This window comes from Elaeis guineensis, chromosome 1 (genome assembly GCF_000442705.2).
Source record: "Elaeis guineensis isolate ETL-2024a chromosome 1, EG11, whole genome shotgun sequence".
NCBI lineage: Eukaryota > Viridiplantae > Streptophyta > Magnoliopsida > Arecales > Arecaceae > Elaeis > Elaeis guineensis.
Window position 1 is genome coordinate 37,758,310 of NC_025993.2, and position 18,515 is coordinate 37,776,824.

Below are 18,515 nucleotides of genomic sequence, written 5' to 3' on the forward strand. Positions count from 1 at the left end.
AAGAGGGCTGAGGTCATGTCCTGACCAAGACAGCCATATCAGTGCATGACCTGATTCAGAAGAAGGTGGGACAGCCAGGATGAGGGATGGAAGCGCATTTTTAAGTCCCACACCCATCCCACATGCCATAATCTCATTGGAATAGGATGGGACAGCCGAAACAGCCCCATCCCACCGGACTTCAATCCTTGACATCACATGCTCCAAACGAGGCATGGCACCTATATATACACTAGCTCGGGCGAAAATATTAAATTATCCTTGTTTATGAATTTTTTTTATGGTCCTTAATGATGGGCCTAACTTATCTATAGTTGCAACATATCAAGGGCTCCTAATGAGTATCTTGTTACTTTATTATGCACAAGAAAAAACCCTGATCTAAGAAAACAAAGAAAGGGATAATATAGCGTGACTCGTGCCTCTTTATTCTTTTTCTTTGGTTCTCTCTTCTTTCTTCCACATATTTCTTCTTTAAGCCTATGGTTGCTAGATAAACAAATGAATCCTCAATGCATATCTCAACCATAATTACAATCAGTCAACCTTTTATCAAAACTTTTAAGTTGGCTTTATGAACCTTTAATCCTTAGAAAAGTTTCAAATCCACGATGTTGAAGGGCTTTGATGAAACGTTAGTGCAAAAGCAAAGACCTACATTGCATTCTCAAAGAAACATGAATAATGAAATACCATGCATTTGTGGTAAATTAAGAGCACCATAAATAATGATTTTACAATGTTTAATCCTTTTATTCTACCAGACGCTTCCAAGTTTACAACTGACCCATGTACTAATAATTTTTTGTTCCACCGAATAATTATTGTACATTGATGTTTTGTTACAAATATAAGCACCTTAAATGATAAAGTTCATAAATTCTTTTTTTGTCACTTTCCAACTCAAGGCCCAACCATGTATTATAGGGTTATCCAATATTAAATCATGTTTTCTTATATCAAAACATTTTCAAACCTAAGGAAATCAAGTTCGGATACAAGGGAAAGAGGATAAGTTTAGCTTACATCACTAAATTATAATAACTTTTTCCATGACAATATTGCTTTACTTGCTACAAAGACTCTAACCTATTAACTAAAATGTACACCAACAAACAGTTAACCTAGTGTAATGGGGAAAAAAAGTGCAGCCAACTCCAAGACCAAACTGCATTTCTTTTTCGCTAGTCCAAAAGAACCCCAATCAAACCCACTCTCCATGCAGATCTCCCCCTTTCAACCAAGTACTTTCCCAATCAAAACCTAAAAAGCCTAATAGTATTTTCCAAATTTGAGTCATGTTTGCAGGCTTTCAATTCTAACAAATACCAGGCCGCTAACCATAGATAGCCTTCGCTTACTCCAATTTGTATTCTCTATATCAGCATAGATCAGATAAAGATGAGGAACATTTTCATGGCCTTTATTGCTATCATGTTGGCTGCACCATCTGACAAGCAAGTCCCAACCAAGCCAAACACAAGTCATTACTGAAATAAGACATAAGATTCCACTGGACCTTCAAGCTCCCAGTGGCAAAGTGCTGGATACCTAAATAGGGTAGAAGTGACATGTGGTTAAGACCATATCACACTGTGGAAAGGTCATGGGGACCACGTAGATCCAGTATTGGAGCTTCGTGGCAAACTACCAACACATATGGTGGAAATTGGAAAAACTAAGAAACTATGAAGTCAAATTTTCAGTCTTGCATTTATGATTCATGATTAATTATTGGTGAATTGTTCCCTGAGGCTTCAATGGAAACCTTAGTTAATGAAGGAGGAAAACCTCCAATCAAGTAATTCAAGAACCCTTGACCCATCCTTTACTACTAAGGTTCATCATAACGAAGTGTCCCACCCTGAACCAAGCATACTATACCAGACCGGTACATAATTAATACTTGTTCTGGGGAGGCATGCCAAGTATCGGTGTGCCGAGCAACTCCCGTACTGAGTGTACCGACACTATACCAATATGATACCATTATGGGATTTGGCATCGAGATTGCAAACCTTGCTACTGACTAACCTACAATATGTAAAAGCATGGTTCGCCGTACCACCCTAAGCCATCCAATTTAAGCATATGAAACCAACCACAAACCGGGGTGGTTCGTCCTACTAGTTTGAAAGAAGGGTCGAACCATCGAACTAGATAGTTCGAAGCAGTACTAGGGCAAACCGTGCGATTGGCACCAATTTGGCCTGGCTTAGTAACAAGCATGCCCCCCCACCCTAGCTTCAAAATAGAAGCAAAGAAGGCCTCCCATGCCTTGTCAACCTCTCTCTCTCTCTCTCTCTCTTTTTAAATCATGAAAACAAGAAGGGCCTGATTTTGCCAAATTTCAGCTTGATTCAACATAAGAAAAGCTAATGACCCTCAACTCTTTCACCCTTCTTGTGTTTCTCATTTTGAGGCCGAAAACCGACAATAAAAAGAAAAAAATAGAGGATGGTCATACCGAACTTTTTAATTTTGGCATGATTTTTTAAAATTATAGATCTATAGATGATCTATACAATGCCACTAAAATGATAATTTCTCATTAACCCTATATTTTTAAATTAAGAATACATTTTTGAATTAAAAACTAAAATAATTGGCCAAAAAATTCTATAAAATTAGTAGCATGACTAGTGGTAGCCATGCTACCCTCTATAAAAATTTGATGTCAACTTATTTAAGTTTAGGCACTGTCATGCGCAGTATAGCATAGGCCCAAATTTGAATAAATTTGAAAAATAAGTGGTGTTTTGTGCATGCCCATAGGCTGAGAAAAATATATTTAGAATCTTTGGTGAAGTACTACAACAATCTAAAGTCAACCTAGTCCACCAAAGGGGAACAACCCAATCCATCACATGGTTCATATACAACCACATGGGTGCTTGCTTTTATGAGAAAGTACACAAGGGGTGACATCTTGAGGCTAGCAGTCACATGGTTTGCTGAGAACTACATTGCATTCAATAGCCTCATAAAGAAGAAAGCAAACCTACGTTAGATGTTGTGGGTGCCAAGTGGTAAGATAGCAGATTTGCCCAAGCCAGAACTAAGAGGAGTCACATGGAGGGTTTGGTGACAAGCCAGCAATTTTGGCAGCAAACAGAGACGATAGTGAAGGCTATCAACCAGTCTTCATCATGGCAAGCTTAAATAAACTATGAATATTATATCTGTATATTTGACCAAGTTATTCAGAATCCTTTTTGTGTTATTATCATAATCTATATACTACTAACTTCCATAGCTGTGACAAATTGTTAACACGGCCATATTTTGAATTCTTAATATCAGTGAAGGTCACACTTGTACCTCTACACAGTGGATTGCTTAATGTATAGGTAACAACAAAAGTTCGCCCCAAATGTGTCCAAAAATTGAATTCATCAACAACAGCATCTTGATATTTTGACCATGTGAAATAAAGCAATATGCAACATTATTAATAGCAATCATGACAAAATTTATCCTACTACAACTCCATGAGAACAATGCTCAATATGCCTTTTTTTTTTTTTTGATGATATAAGAAGAGGTAGATGGCTTCTTTGTCCTTGGGACTGTCAAATAACAGCCCTTCCAAAAGTATAACCCTAATATTAATAGTGACACAAATTGCTCCATTTCAAAATAATTATTCAGCACAAAGTGCCATGTGTGGTGGAAAGGCAAGTGGAGGTACAACCCACGAATGTTGAGGTGCAAGTACAAATAGAAATGGGAAGTTCATTAGTTAACTGTAGATCTACTACTTTTATGCAAAACACCTCAAAAATCAAAGGAAATTAATTTTCAGGACATTGCATTTGAATACGCCTTTTCGTCCACTCAATTGTTTTACTAAAACATGATAACCTATTCATAATATATTATATATCAAAGGTTTTTGCATAAAATCGGTTTTGAATGCTAAGCTATGTGCTCATATAAATTCTGAAGTTTATTAGTGTATGGATATCTTGGTACATATTAGGCCATGGGGGTTTTCTTTCATGAACTATTAGCTCTCTAGGTTGCAAGAACATTTCATGGGAAAATGGTAAATTATGGGATAAAAACATAAACATAAACAGCACAACAGTATGTATCGTATGATAACAGCTTGTGTATGTGTTTGTGTGGGCTCGGGGGGAGGGAGCGACCTCTTCCTTTGAATGGACATGTGACTTGTGAGTTCCATTTAACTGCTTTGCAAGTCTGTCATAATCATTAGCTAGCACAGAGATGAGCCTACGCAGGAGATTCCTCCGGAAGAGAAATATCACAGAAACACCCTTTAAATTGAAGTAGTCAAGTATTTCTTTGGGATGTTGGAGAAATCCCTGTAATAAATATGCAATAGATCATTAGAAAACAAATAGTATATGTATCAGATATTATGAGATAATGTTTCTAGGTTATAGTAGTTCAATAAATAATGGCCAACAACACAAAACATATGCTTTGGCTCAAGAAGTCAAGATCAAATATACCAATAAGATTAAGTTCTGTAAGACAGGCATATAAATACTCGAGCCTACAGATTTTATTCTTCCTTTCACAGCAAGTAATTTAAAGTTGTAATATAGATTGTGAAATAAATAGCGAAATGTTCCACTTTTCGCAATAACAAGAGAAAAGTGAAAGGTCTGTGAAGACTGTTACTATTAAAATCTTAAGATCCATGATCCAAAACTTACATTCAGATCAAAATGACCGCAAACAATCCAGATCTCATCCTTGGATCAGAATCAACAAATCATTAGACAGATCTGTATTATGGATCATAGAATCCCCTGGGTCATCATATCCAATTGATCATGCTAATACAAATTAAAGCATAAGGAAATCCATTTTCTATGATTTATTTGACTATTCTGCACTCCAAAAATTACTTATTTAGCACTAATAAAATTCAAGCACCTAACTTTCGCAAACTTGTTAGGGTTTTTTGATTTCTAAAAAGTAAACAGAAAGAGACTTTGTTGTTCATTGGGTTAAAAGCAAAAACAAATGTCATATTTTTACAACCATTTGTTAAAATCTAATTCCTTTTTCCTACATATTCTACTTACAAGAATAAGTAAATTGATATATAAATATCTTGAGTAACTAAATATGATGTTTCCTTCACTACGCATGTTATATATGAGCTTATGATGATGGAATTAGACTTCATATATGATGATTTGATAATTTCGTTCGTGTTTTCAATTTTCCCACTACTTCCATATTTTTAGAATTTTGAAAGAAATTAGAAAGAATAACATGACCTGACATTTGATACATGATCCAATCCAATCTACCTCCTTTAAAATTTACAACCCAAATCCCTATCCTTGCCACATCCATGAAGACCACTTGCAATGTTATCTCATTCCTTCAAAAACTTGGGGAATCTATAGAAGCATTGACCTGCATACCAATCTTAAAAGATCATGTAGCTGTCACTAATAACATGCAAATTCCCATAGCAATACAAGACTTTATGGCATATTTGTCAAACCATGCCAAACCAGCCAGTTCAAGGCATATCGAACCAAATCGGTTAGTTACTGGTATGGTTTAGCCTATTTATTCGAAATGGGAAGTCCTTCCTCTCCTGGTGCTTCAAATTGAAATGCTCACCTCCCCTCTCTCTCCTCGATAAGTCCTTTAGCCTCTCTCTCTCCCCCCCTCGAGATGGTGAGTCTCTCCTCACCGCCATGGCCCCTCGGCATCCTACATGCCACGCTAGAGTGTGAACTAGAGAGCTTGTGGACCACAGGGTCTACCTCAACATCATCGGCAACCCAACATCTTTGCCACCCTCGACAAGTGGCATGGCCTCCACACCACCCTCCACCATGTCATCAATCCTAGCCTTTGCCTCCCCCGAGCTCCTAACAACTTCAAAGCCCTCGCCTCCTCTCTCTCCTCAACTTCAAAATGGTAAGTCCTCTAGCCTCTCTCTCCCTCCCTCTACTGCTTTTTCTCCCTCTCCCTCCCTATGGTTTCGGTACATTGCAATTCGGTATGTACAGACAAGCATCATACTGTACTAGTCACCAACCAGCACACCTATTGGCATCGCTTCTGCAATCCTTGCTCTATGGGCCTTCATGCCTTTCCTAATCCCATTGTTACCAATAGCTCTAGTGATAAACTGCTATAAGAAAACTATTCAATATTCTCAAAATCTTTCATGACAAGTTATCTTCCTAACTTTAAACCAAGATAATAAATTTCATAAGTCAAGTTATTAGCAACTTATACTGAATAACCCATGATTATTTATATATGGTTCATGATATAGTGGAATCATTTTTTTAAATTTTGCTTATTTATTAGCATGCTTTCAATACCTTAAATCAATTTTTTTTTTTAACCTTGCAATGTTTTGAATATTCCTAAAATAAGCTTTTCCCTTGGTTGCATAATTGCAAATGCAAAATTGGTAATAATAATTTATAACAACACTCAATAATAGAGGGTTCTCTTAAAGAATGTTTACAAGCTATAATTGCTGGAATAAAGCAACTTATAATTTAGGGAAAAAGCATACATATGAATATGCTGTGCAAAATTTGAAATAAACTAGTTTGTTGAAATGATGAATGTTGTAAAACATCATTTTAGGTGACATGCTTTAAAGCAAGGTTAGCTGAACTAGTACCAATACCCATATAGGTCGACAATCAGTTCAGTATGATATTGCTTCGGTACTGTACCAACATATGGTACAACTAAGTTTGTCGATTCCAAACCGGCATGCCTATTTCTTTTTTTTTTGATTTTTTAAATTTTTATAATTTTTAAGATATTTAGTCAATTTTTCAACATTTTTTTGGATGATTTTAAGCCTAAATTAATGTTTGTTGATGTTATTTGATATTTGTATCACTCTGCTACACCCTTAATCGCATATGATGTAGATCTGAATTTGACATGACATCATGTCAAAGGGAGACAGCATTACAAGTTACAAGGAGTAGCCTAGAGACAGCATTACAAGGACTAGGTATTATTGAACTCTAAAATACTCAAATAAATAAAAAAAATACAAAAAAAAATGATACAGTCAATTTTATGTATTTAATCAATACATATTGAGATTTAAAATCTCGTCGAGTTCCGATGTCGCTCATAAATATCCGAATATTTGTATAATCAAGAAGAATATCAACCCATCCCTCTAAGTAAATAGAATTATAGTCCTCTATGCTCATCCGATATGATATGTATACTGGATTGTAACTCGTCTCAGATCTTTCACTGAAGCTCTGGCTCTGCGAGATGTCCTCAAGCTAATAGTACAACTATGGAGAGGCCTATCCAAATATACTGACAACCAAAGTTCTCAGTTTCAGTACCGGTGGCCATTCCGATCGGCCGACGGCATGGTCCGGTACGGTTCCATACCAGATCGGATCGGGGCGAACCGACAAAGGGTCGTTCCGAGGAAGAGAAAAAGAGAGAAAGAGAGGAAGAGAAAGAGAAAAGAAGAGAAAGAGAGGGGGGGTCCATCGGAGAGGCCGTCGGAGGGCCTCCGACTGACCATCTGGCGGCGTATACACCGCCTACGGCTCCGTGGTGTGAAACTGAGGCGATCGCCCCTGTTTCACAGATCTTTTTAAAAAAGCCGATAGCAGTGAAGCCGACAATGGGTTTGCCCGCTTCACTGTTTCTAATCTTTTTTAAAAAATTGAAAATAGTGAAGTCAGCAAATCGATTGCCAATTTCACTATTTTTTATTTTTTTTTAAAAAAAATTCTAAAAAGTGAAGCCGACAAACGAAGTGACGGCTTCACTGTTCTTCTCCTTTAAAAAAGGGCCGACGCCTGCCGCTTCCGCAACTCCGCCCGCACTACTTCAACTGCCTGGTGGCCACGACGGCCACCTAGAGACCTCCGACGGCCTCTCCGTCGTCCCATCCTCCCATCTCCAGTGGTCTCCCCCCTCTCTCTTTCTCACTCGTTGCAGCAGCCCCATCGGGCGAACCGAGATGCGACGGATTTTGCCACCCTCCGACGGCCGCGGAGGACCACCATCGGCTTCCGACGGCTTCTCCCTCTCCTCTCTCTGCCTCTATTTCCTTCAATTTCTTCCCCGGCACCAACGTGTGCCATTTTCTCCATCAGAACCATCCTAATTTCCCACCTGACTAGTTCGGCATGCTCCAAACTGTCCGATTCGAGACAGTTCTGAGAACCATGCTGACAATAAATTCAATACATCAAAAGATAGTAGCCACAAGAAGATAATGTCTCGAACGCACCATACCCATATCTATATGGATCATAAACTACATGTGACTGCATGTAAGAAGATCCAAAATGCGAGGATGAACCTGATACATCCATAGATCATACTCCACATGCGAGGTCATATGCAGCTGCATCGTATCCTGAATGACCTCAAAGAATCCATTGCTTGAATGCAATTATATCCTCACGGACTCTACCAGCTCGTGCACCATGGCTTCTATTTTGTGTGGCATTGGTAAACTAGGACTCACCGGTGATGTACACCTAAGCCATCATTGTCTAATAATACTGATGTACTCCTGGACATGTTTCGGATCTGTCATCCTAATCCGATCATATCTTTTCCATCATGTGATATAAGAAGCACATCTAAGGATATCTCTCACTGTCCACGGTCTGAAACACCTCATATAAAAGCTTGATAACCTTTACTATTTTCTCGACATACTATCATTATGTCTGTCTCATCACTAAGTTCTTAAGAGTGCTCCCCTTAATGCCTGTCTTGACATATCTACTCTCCTGCTACTCATCAGCACTAACAAACATTTGCACAGGCCTACTTTCTTGTCAACGAGACTATCAAGTGCTATATAGTTCGTAACAAACTGTTTGGCACCTGATCGCAAGATCTATCCCTCTATGTACCTCCGTATCAATAACAGGACCTATGTAATAATCTATGTCGACTCCACTATCTTCTACACCCTAAGAAGCCTCCCAATATCCATCAATATAAGATCGATATACTATGCAGCATATGGGATCTGAAAAATATATGATCATCACTGCATCAGGATCTCTGCTACAGTCTTATATTGTAGCCCATTGTCGGTGATAACTAGCACAATATTTTGCTCTCCTATCTGATCGATCACCTCCTCCAATCTAAGGATGTACATAATGTCGTACACCTGATCCGAAGCATCAATGGATTTCTGAAAAAATATTTTTCTATCACAGTATATCAAGAAATTGATATTCTATCTGATAAAACTAATCCAACTATCAAACATCACCGTCAATCCATACATCGACTACTTGCACTCATAAGATGCAATCTATTTCTGTAGCTTTTTGCTATTGTCAAGAAGCTCGCCATAAATATTCTTCGATCCTAAAGAATCTACATCTGGACGGACAATCTATATGGATGCAATGGCAGAGAGATAATATATGATGCCTACCGCATATGGTGGGATGTGGCTGAAGTAAAACTAGGATCCAATAACTTACCACATATCCTTCTTCTTGTCCTTCTTTAACATACTGTGAATCCTCTGTTGCTTGGAATTATTGCTGAAAAGATGGGTAGATCCAACTCATGAATAATAACTCCTAATGGAATCTCTTTAGAGGACTTCTTCCTGCTACCAAAAGGCCCCAATATACATGCTGTTAGATGTATGCCCTAGAAACCAATCTAGCTGACATATTGTATTCTTTCTAGAACATAAATTTGTATTTGATTTATTTATTTATTAATAAAATTAGGCATTTTATATCCATTCTTGTGTTATGTGTCCTTGAGTCATCCAAAAAATTAATAAGATGATGAAGCATATTCTCAAGAGTTAAGTAGTTGAGGTATGTATTATTGATGGTTAATTTCTAAATTGCTCTCGATCGATGGATCATCACGGAGACGGTGATTGATCTGATTAGATTGATGCACGGATCACTTTTCTCTAGATAGATGAGTCTTAAGTCTACAGTGTGACAATACTGAAGCGAGAGTGCAGATGGTTGTTAGAAAACATCGATACTGAGCGTAACCAGTACGAGATGTTACTTGGATGTCCACTCACTCGTCAGTAATTTTCTCAATACTGTAGTAGTGTGAGTGATTTGCATGGATCACTTTTCTCTAGATAGATGAGTCTTAAGTCTACAGTGTGACAATACAGAAGCGAGAGTGCAGATGATTGTTAGAAAACATCGATACTGAACGTGACCAGTACGAGATGTTACTTGGATGTCTACTCACTCGTCAGTAATTTTCTCAATACTGTAGTAGTGTGAGTGATTCTTTGACCTGTAATGTCTCGACTATTCACAGTGAGGTTGCTGTAGTTTGACTGCACATTCACTTCGTCTCCTAGTATTATGGATCCTCACGGTGTATGTTGACTACAGCAGATTCATTGTAGTAGTAGGATGCACACCTAAATGAGATCTATCGATCTTAATAGTTAAAAGATAGTCCTATATGATTTATGAAGTCGAGTTCTTAAGACCGTGGCCATGACAATATAATTAATAAAAAAAATTTTCATAAGATTTCACGATATAAACTCAAACTGATTAAACCTTACATATGACAGATGATGAGATTTGATGAATTTTCTATAACCGCCATCTTATCGGGACTCGCGGTAGAAAAACTGAATTACATATTAACTACAAAAGATCCAGGCCCAAATTAAATCCAATTTACTATAGAGACCGGATACGTGTACAGCTTCAAAAAACCTCGAAGATATCCACAGATTTCAGATCGTGGTGAAAAACTACCCGCGCAAAGGTAAAGATCAGAAATCTATTAGGTTAGATCTTAATCTTGTCAATGTAATGATGATGCCTGAAATTAAGATATGATCTCCATGCATGCTTAATTAGATTAGATCTAATTAGATTTAAAAGTGTTTAGATCTGAAATTTCCTTTTCGCTGCATATTTGTTTTTGAAATTTCTGCATGCATACTTATCACCGTATGATAGTTCTCCTTCGCCTGTAATACGGCTACTGCCTCTATCGACGGCCTCTATAAGGTTTTTCTAAACTCTAACTCTTCAATGGTCGCATAGCTCGACTCTGACTCATAAGTTGACAGTCCAAATTGAGCCCTATATCTAGCCACTTCAAGCTACCACTGATTATCCAAGCTCGTCCAAATGATAGCCTGGATCTGTGCCTCATCATCTAAAGCGAAGGTTTGTTCTGAGTTTCTAGAGTGATAAGAAGATAGCCCTACGGCTCGACGGTCCATCCCATCTTCTTCAAAGTACTCTCTTTCGCTACTCTGAAATCAACAAAGTACTTCTTCATCAGCTGTTGAACCTCTTGTGGGCATTTTCAGCATATAGATATATCGGGATAACCACCAAGTACTATTTCAACCTAATTATCCCTTCTCTTGAACTCTATGTTACACCAATTGTATTTCCAATAGTGTCAATCCGAGAGCATCTGCCCGTGGTCCCAACCAATATAATGCTCTGCATCTTTCTTCCTTGATGGATCTATTGTTACAAGTTGACCAAGTACATCAATTCATTATTTATATAAAAATAATTAAATTTTATTGTCCTAATTTTTATATTTTTTGAATTAATTCTATATTTTTATTATTTTCTTAAACTAAAAAATATTTTAAAATCTAAAAAATCTGAAAAATTAATTTGACCTTAGATCTATGTAGAATCCTACCATGGATACTACATATATTTTTTCTAAGCCCATTGGCATACATGAAATGCTACTTATTTTTTAATTTTATTCAAATTTAAACCTAGACCACCATACAAGTGATGCATCAAAATTTTGATAAACGGACACCAAATTTACATTGAGAGTAACTTGCAAGCACCTAAATAATATTTTAATGTTACAGTAATTTTTCAAATTTTTTTAAAAAAATTTAATCTGAAAATATATTTTTAATTTAAAAATTATATACTTAACGAAAATTAATGATTTTAATGTCGCTTTGTAGAACATCCATAGACCTATAACATAAAGTAAAATCATGCCAAAATCAAAAATTTTGATAAAATCTTCCCCTGTTTTTCTAATTTCTACAAATTTTCAAGCTTCCACAAAAAAAAAGAGGTAAGGGAGGTGGGGGAGAAGCCTGTGTACCTGAAAGGGGGGAGAATTTGTTTTTGAACAAGAAATGAGTAAGAGAAGAATCCACTTTTAAATGAGAAATGAGCCACTTTTCCCTGAACCGATCGGTTCGGCCGGAAACTAAACCGAACTACCCAGTTCAGGGCCCATTTCGATTTTAGGGGCTGAACCAACCCAATTTCGCACCAATTCAGTTTGGTACAGGCCCCAAACTGTGGTTCGGTCCAATTCAACCAACCATGCTTTAAAGAATAATTTATATGACTTTTTAGCAGAGCATTTGGCTTTCATATAATAGTATTCATGAAACTTTAAGATTTAAGAAATACCTTATTATTTGAAAAGTGAAATTTTGTCTTAGAGCCAAAATTCCAATTTGGAAAATCAACTACTTATTCTTCTGAAATTTGAATTTAAAGTATTAATTGAGTTCGAATGGCAATTAGTTCTTTATTTATATGTAATATCTTAAGTAAATTTCAATTTACTTAAACTAGTGGCCCCAGCACATGCCATGCACATGCGAGTGCTAGACTCTCCCATTTTTGAAAAATATAATAACATAGGTTTCAGGGCCTAGCATGCACTAGACTCCCAGCTTTTTTATACATGTGATAAATTATGAGGCTTTCCCATTATATATAGGGTAGATAATATTACATGTAAATAAGTTTCTATTTGTTAATACATCTCTACAGTAGTCTATGTATTGAAGACTTGGATGTGACCAAATTAGGCTATCCATTATTAACCCAGCACCCACTTATGCAAGTAACCTAGATATACGCCATAAGGAAGCCAAGCAACTTGGGCAAGCCACTTAGTAGGTGACTTGACCTGGTGGGCACCACCTGCTTAACTGACTATAGATAAAGGCACGGGTGATTAGCTAGAGGGGAAGGAAGAAAGGAGAGCTAGGCTAGAAGAAGCAGCACAAAGGGAACTTGACTAGGCTTTTTTGGATTTCATTCGATTTAAACTATAAGTGACTTCTATGTGTTAGATTTCAACGTTGTATTTTTGAATCCCACCGCCAATCATACATTTTTGTTTCGTTTTGAAAATTCTGAAACTATATTTTTCTCAAATCTTTATGCCTTCCTTTCGAGTACTTCTATAAATCATCATAACTTCAATTTAGACTTTATGTACATAACCTTGAGGTTAATTCCAAGCCTAGGTTTTGTCTTTAGAACCTTAAATATCCAGTCAGTCTTCAAAGACTGGTTTCTTTTTCTGGTTTCTGAATTCCATATTGATTTGAAACTTCATGCTATTTTCAAAAGTTTAAACTCAGAATTATACCAAAAACCTAAGTTTCTTTTCAAACTCTGATATCTAGAATAACATATCAACTTGGAATCATTTTTGAAACCCATAAGTTGTGCAAAAATTTTTGACTTATTCCTTCTTTAAGAATTCAGTACCATATTAATTTGAAGCTTTGTTTTAGTTTTATCATAAACAAACTATGCCCTTCTATGAAATTTTGAACTGATGTTTTCAAAGGTATATATATGAGTTATTATCTGAAATTTGATTCTTTTTTTGAATTCCCATATCAATTTGCTTTCATTAGAGCATGGTTGGCCAAACTGGACTGCACCGCCTGGTTCGGCTCGTACCAGACTGAACCAGCATGGAATCAGGTCAGTTCGGCCCCTAAAATCAAAATAGGCCAAGAATTGTCCCGAACTCTACAATTTGGTTCGATACCTGGTCGACCGAACCAGTTCGGGAAAAAGTGGCCCATATCTCATTTAAAAGTAGGATGAGCAAAAGAAGGCTCGAAAGCCTTCTCTTGCTCATTTCTCATTCACAAACAAATTCTTCCCCCCTCCTCCATAGCAAAAAATGGCCACAAAACTAAGAGAAATCAATGATTTAAGGTACACAAACTTCTCCCCTACCACCCTTGCTCCCTTATCTCCCTTTTTTTTGTGGGAGCTTGAAAATTTGTAGAAATTAGAAAAATAAAGATCATGCCAAAATTTTCGATTTTGACATGATTTTATATAGACTATAGATCTATGGATGATTTACACAATGACACTAAAATCATTAATTTTCATTACGTATATAATTTTTAAATTAAAAAATATTTTCGGATTAAAAATTATTTAAAAAATAAAAAATAACTATAAAATTAAAATATTGTTTAAAGGCTTACAAGCTACTCTCAATATAAATTTGATGCCTATTTTCAAAATTTTGATGCATCATACGCATGGTGACCTAGGCCTAAATTTAAATAAAATTGAAAATTAAGTAGCATTCATATATGTCCATAGGATTAGAAAAATATATGTATCATCCATCCTAGGATGATACATATAGATCTAAGATCAAATTAATTTTTCAATTTTTTTGATTTAAAATATTTTTTATTTTAAAAATTTAAATATATAAAATTAATTTTGAAAAATATAAAAACTAGGACAACAAAATTTTACTATTTTTACATAATTACTGAATTGATGTGCTTGTTCAACCTATACGAATAGATCCATCGAGGAAGAAAGACCAAGAGCGTGACATTAGTTAAGACCACAGGCAGATGTTCTTAGGTCAGCACCATTGGAAATGCAACTGATGCCACACAAAATTCAACAAGGCTAATTAGATTGAAGCAACACTTAGCTAGTGATTATTCCGATGTTGTGCTGAAAATACCCACAAGAGATCCAGCATGATTTTCAGAACTGTTCCGAACCGGACCAACGGAGAATCGGGATGGTTTCCACAAAAAAAACTACACGCCGGTGCCAGAAAAGAAAAAGAGAGAAACAGAGGAAGAGAGAGAGGAGAGGGAGAGACCGCCGAAGGCTGGCGATGGCCCTCTGTGGCCGTCGGAGGGCTGCAAAGGCCTTCGTAGCTCAATTCGCCTGATAGAACTGCCGTAATGAACGACAAAGAGAGAGGGGGAGGCCATCAAAGATGGGAGGATGGGACAGCGAAAGGGCTGTTGGAGGGCTCCAGATGGCCGTCGTGGCCATCGAGTAGTGGATGCAGTGCGAGTGGAGTCGCGGCCGCAGAATAAGAGCGACTGCTCTTGTTCACGCATTGGCCATTTTTTAAAAAGAGAGATGAACAGTGACATTTGCCAGCTTCGCTTTTTAAGAATTTTTTTAAAAAAAATTAAAAATAATGAAGTCAGCAATCGATTTACCAGCTTCACTATTTCAATACTTTTTTAAAAAAGCCCAAAAATAGTGAAGCCGGCAATAGACTTTTTTAAAAAAACATCTGAAACAGAGAGCTTTTTTAAGCCCCTGTTTCATGACCGCGGAGCCAAAGGTGCCGTTTACGCCGCCCGACGGCCACGACGACCTCTCCGTCGAATCTCCCTCAATCCGATTCTCTCTCCCTCTGTCTTCTCTCTTTTCTTCCGCAGACGACATGGAGCCGCAGTGGCCACCGGCGATATCTCCGCCGCCTCAACCTCCTTCCCTCCCCTCCTCTGTCTTTCTCTTCCTCTCTTTTCGTGTCTCCCTTTTCCTCCTCCCTAGTTCGTCCCTTCGTCGGTTCGTGTCGATCCATCCGGTATGGGGCCTTGCCGGACCGTGCCATCAGCTGAGCGAAATGGCCATCAATACCAGTATTCAAAACCTTGGATCCAACAGCTAATGAAGAAGCACTTCATTTATTTCAGAGATTTCAGAGTAGTGAAGGAAAGGACTTCAAAGAAGGTGAAAGTAGACCACTAAGCTGTAGAGCCACCTTCCTATCGCTTTATGAAGTCAGAGGAAGCCTCCACTCCAGATGATAAGGTGCAGATCAAGACTGCCATCCGAACGAAACTAGATGATCAATAGCAACTTGAGGAGACGGCCAAGCATGAGACCTTATTTAGGCCATCAACTTATAAGTCGAGATCGGACTCTATGACCATTGGAAGAGTCAGAGTTCAGGAGGACCGTCTCAGTTAGGAAAGCTGTCTATTGAGGCATGAGTAGTATTGCATCTATGTTGAGGACTTTTGACAACAGAAAGAAGTCCTATTGAGAGATTCCACCAAGAGCCACTATCCATGACTTGGATCCACATACCTTCCCAGCAAGGACTTCGAGCAACAGAGAATTAATAGTATGCTGAAGAAGGACAAGGAAAAGGATTAATGAGCTATTGCATCCTGATTTCACTTCAACCATATCCCAATGTATGCGACAGAAAGCACATATTACCACTCTACCATTGCATCATACAGGCTGCAAGTCCAAGTGTAGATCCTCGAGGATCAAAGGACATCTACAGCGAGCTTTTTAACAACAACAAAAAACTACAAAAATAGATTGCATCAGATGAGAACAAGTGGCCGATATATGGACTGACGATAATATGCGATTGTTGGACTAGTCCTACCAAACGGAGCATCATCTTCTTAATATATTGTGATAGAAAAATATTTTTTGGATCTCCATTCATATATATAGACGGACGGTAATGTGTAATTGTTGGACTAGTCCTACCAAATGAAGTATCATTAACTTCTTGACATATTGTGATAGAAAATATTTTTTCAGAAGTTCATTTATATCCAGATCAGATGCACGATACCGTATACATCCTTAGATTTATAGAGGCAATCGATCAGATAGAAAAGCAAAATATCATGCAGTTTATCACCGACAATAAACCATAGTATAAGGTCATAAGAGAGATCCTGATGGAGTGGCAATAGTATATTTTCTGCATCCCATGTGCTACACATTGTATTGATCTCATGTTGATAAATATTAAAAGACTTCGTTGAGTGTAGAAGGCAATAGAGTCAGAATAGACTATTACTAGATTCATCTAAAACCACACATGGATTATATGGACTATTTCTAGATCCTCAAGTTGCCATTTAGATCCTCTTCTAGTCAATCTCCTCGAGTGGCTGCGAGTGCAATTGATCAACCATCGCCCTTATCCATCACAAGTACAAGAACTATCTGACATAGAAATATCTCAACGATCTTGTATATATTCACTAGAATTTGAGATTGAGACTCAAATGCATTCAGAAGAAAGTTAAGCTGAAGTACTCGGATCCAACTACAGATGACTTTTTGATGCTGATGAAGATTCGATGATCGGATGGCTTGTAGGCCAATAGCAAGAGCCGAAATTTGGTGAGCCAAGATTGCCTCCATGATTAGCCCATTTCATAGCTAGGGAGACTGGAGAGGATACTGAGCAATGGGTAACCAGCAACATTCCATGCAGGCTTCCAATTGATCAACCATAACATCCATCCTCACAACATAGGCAACCAAAGCAGGGTAGAACGAGAGGGCAAACAGTTGCTCAATGTAGAGATAAAGGAAAAGGGAAGGCAGTTGCAACCTCAATGGAGAGGGTAAAGCGGTCAATTTGCATAGATTCAGAGGTCAAGCAGAGCGATGATGACAGTTCTGATGGTTATAGATCTGGTAGTCAGGAAGGGAGCAAATAGGAGACCACCATTTATGAGACGTAGCAGCAAGATGGTCTTCAATTCATCGGTGAGTCCCAATTTACACATGCCACACAAAATAAGAGCCATAGTGCACAAGCTAGTAGAATCCTTGAGGATATCATTGCACACAAATGACGGGCTCCTTAAGGTCGTTTAGGATACAATGCAACTACTGATGATCTTGCACGAGTAGGATCCATGAACATATCAGGTTCATCCTCGTATTCCAGATCCTCTTATCTGCAGCCACAAGCAGCTTATGATCCATATGGATATGCATATTGGTGCGTCCGAGGCATCATCTTTCAATGGCTACTATTCTATGCAGTCTAAAGCATCTTACGGATCAGATTATCGATCCCTCCACAACCATACTACCAGCTTGAGGACACATCTCAGAGCTAGAGCTTCAATGAGAGATCTAAGACCAGTTACAATCCAGCACACATACCTTATGGGATGAGCGTAGAAGACTACAATGCTGCTTAGAGGGATGGATTGATGTTCCTCCTGATTATGCAAATGATCCGGATATTTACGAGCGACATGGTGCTTGATGAGATTCTAAATCTCGGAATGTATTGATTAAATATATATAATTGACTGTATCCCTTTATTTTTTGCATTCTTTTATTGATTTGAGCATTTTAGGATTCAATAATACCTAATCCTTATAAGGTTGTCTTTAGGCTACTTCTTGTAACATGTAATGCTATCCCTCTTTGATATAACATCACATCAAATTCAAATCTGCATCACATACAATTAAGGTGCATTGAAGTGATACAAACATCAAATAATATCAACAAACATCAATTTGAGCTTAAAATCATTCAAGAAATCCTAAAAAATTGATTAAATATCTTAAAAACAAAAAAAAATAAAAAAATTATAAAAAAAATTGGCATGCCGGTTTGGAACCAGCACATCTAGCCTTCCCATGTTGGTACGGTACTGAATCAATACCATACCGAACCAATTGCTGACT

The 18,515-nt window shown here is 37.6% G+C and overlaps 1 protein-coding gene across 7 annotated transcripts in view; it reads right to left on the bottom strand.

Annotated features, from left to right (window-relative positions):
• Positions 1-18,515, bottom strand: part of LOC105033365 (uncharacterized) — a 93,695-nt gene that overhangs the window by 35,738 nt on the left and 39,442 nt on the right. For all 7 annotated transcript variants that reach the window (XR_829976.4, XM_073252969.1, XM_010908131.4 and 4 more), the window contains one exon: positions 4,152-4,331. Coding sequence is in view for 6 of the 7 variants with exons in the window: in XM_073252969.1 (XP_073109070.1) it covers positions 4,152-4,331 (180 nt within the window). In the remaining variant the exon portion in view is untranslated. The remainder of the gene's footprint in view (positions 1-4,151; positions 4,332-18,515) is intronic.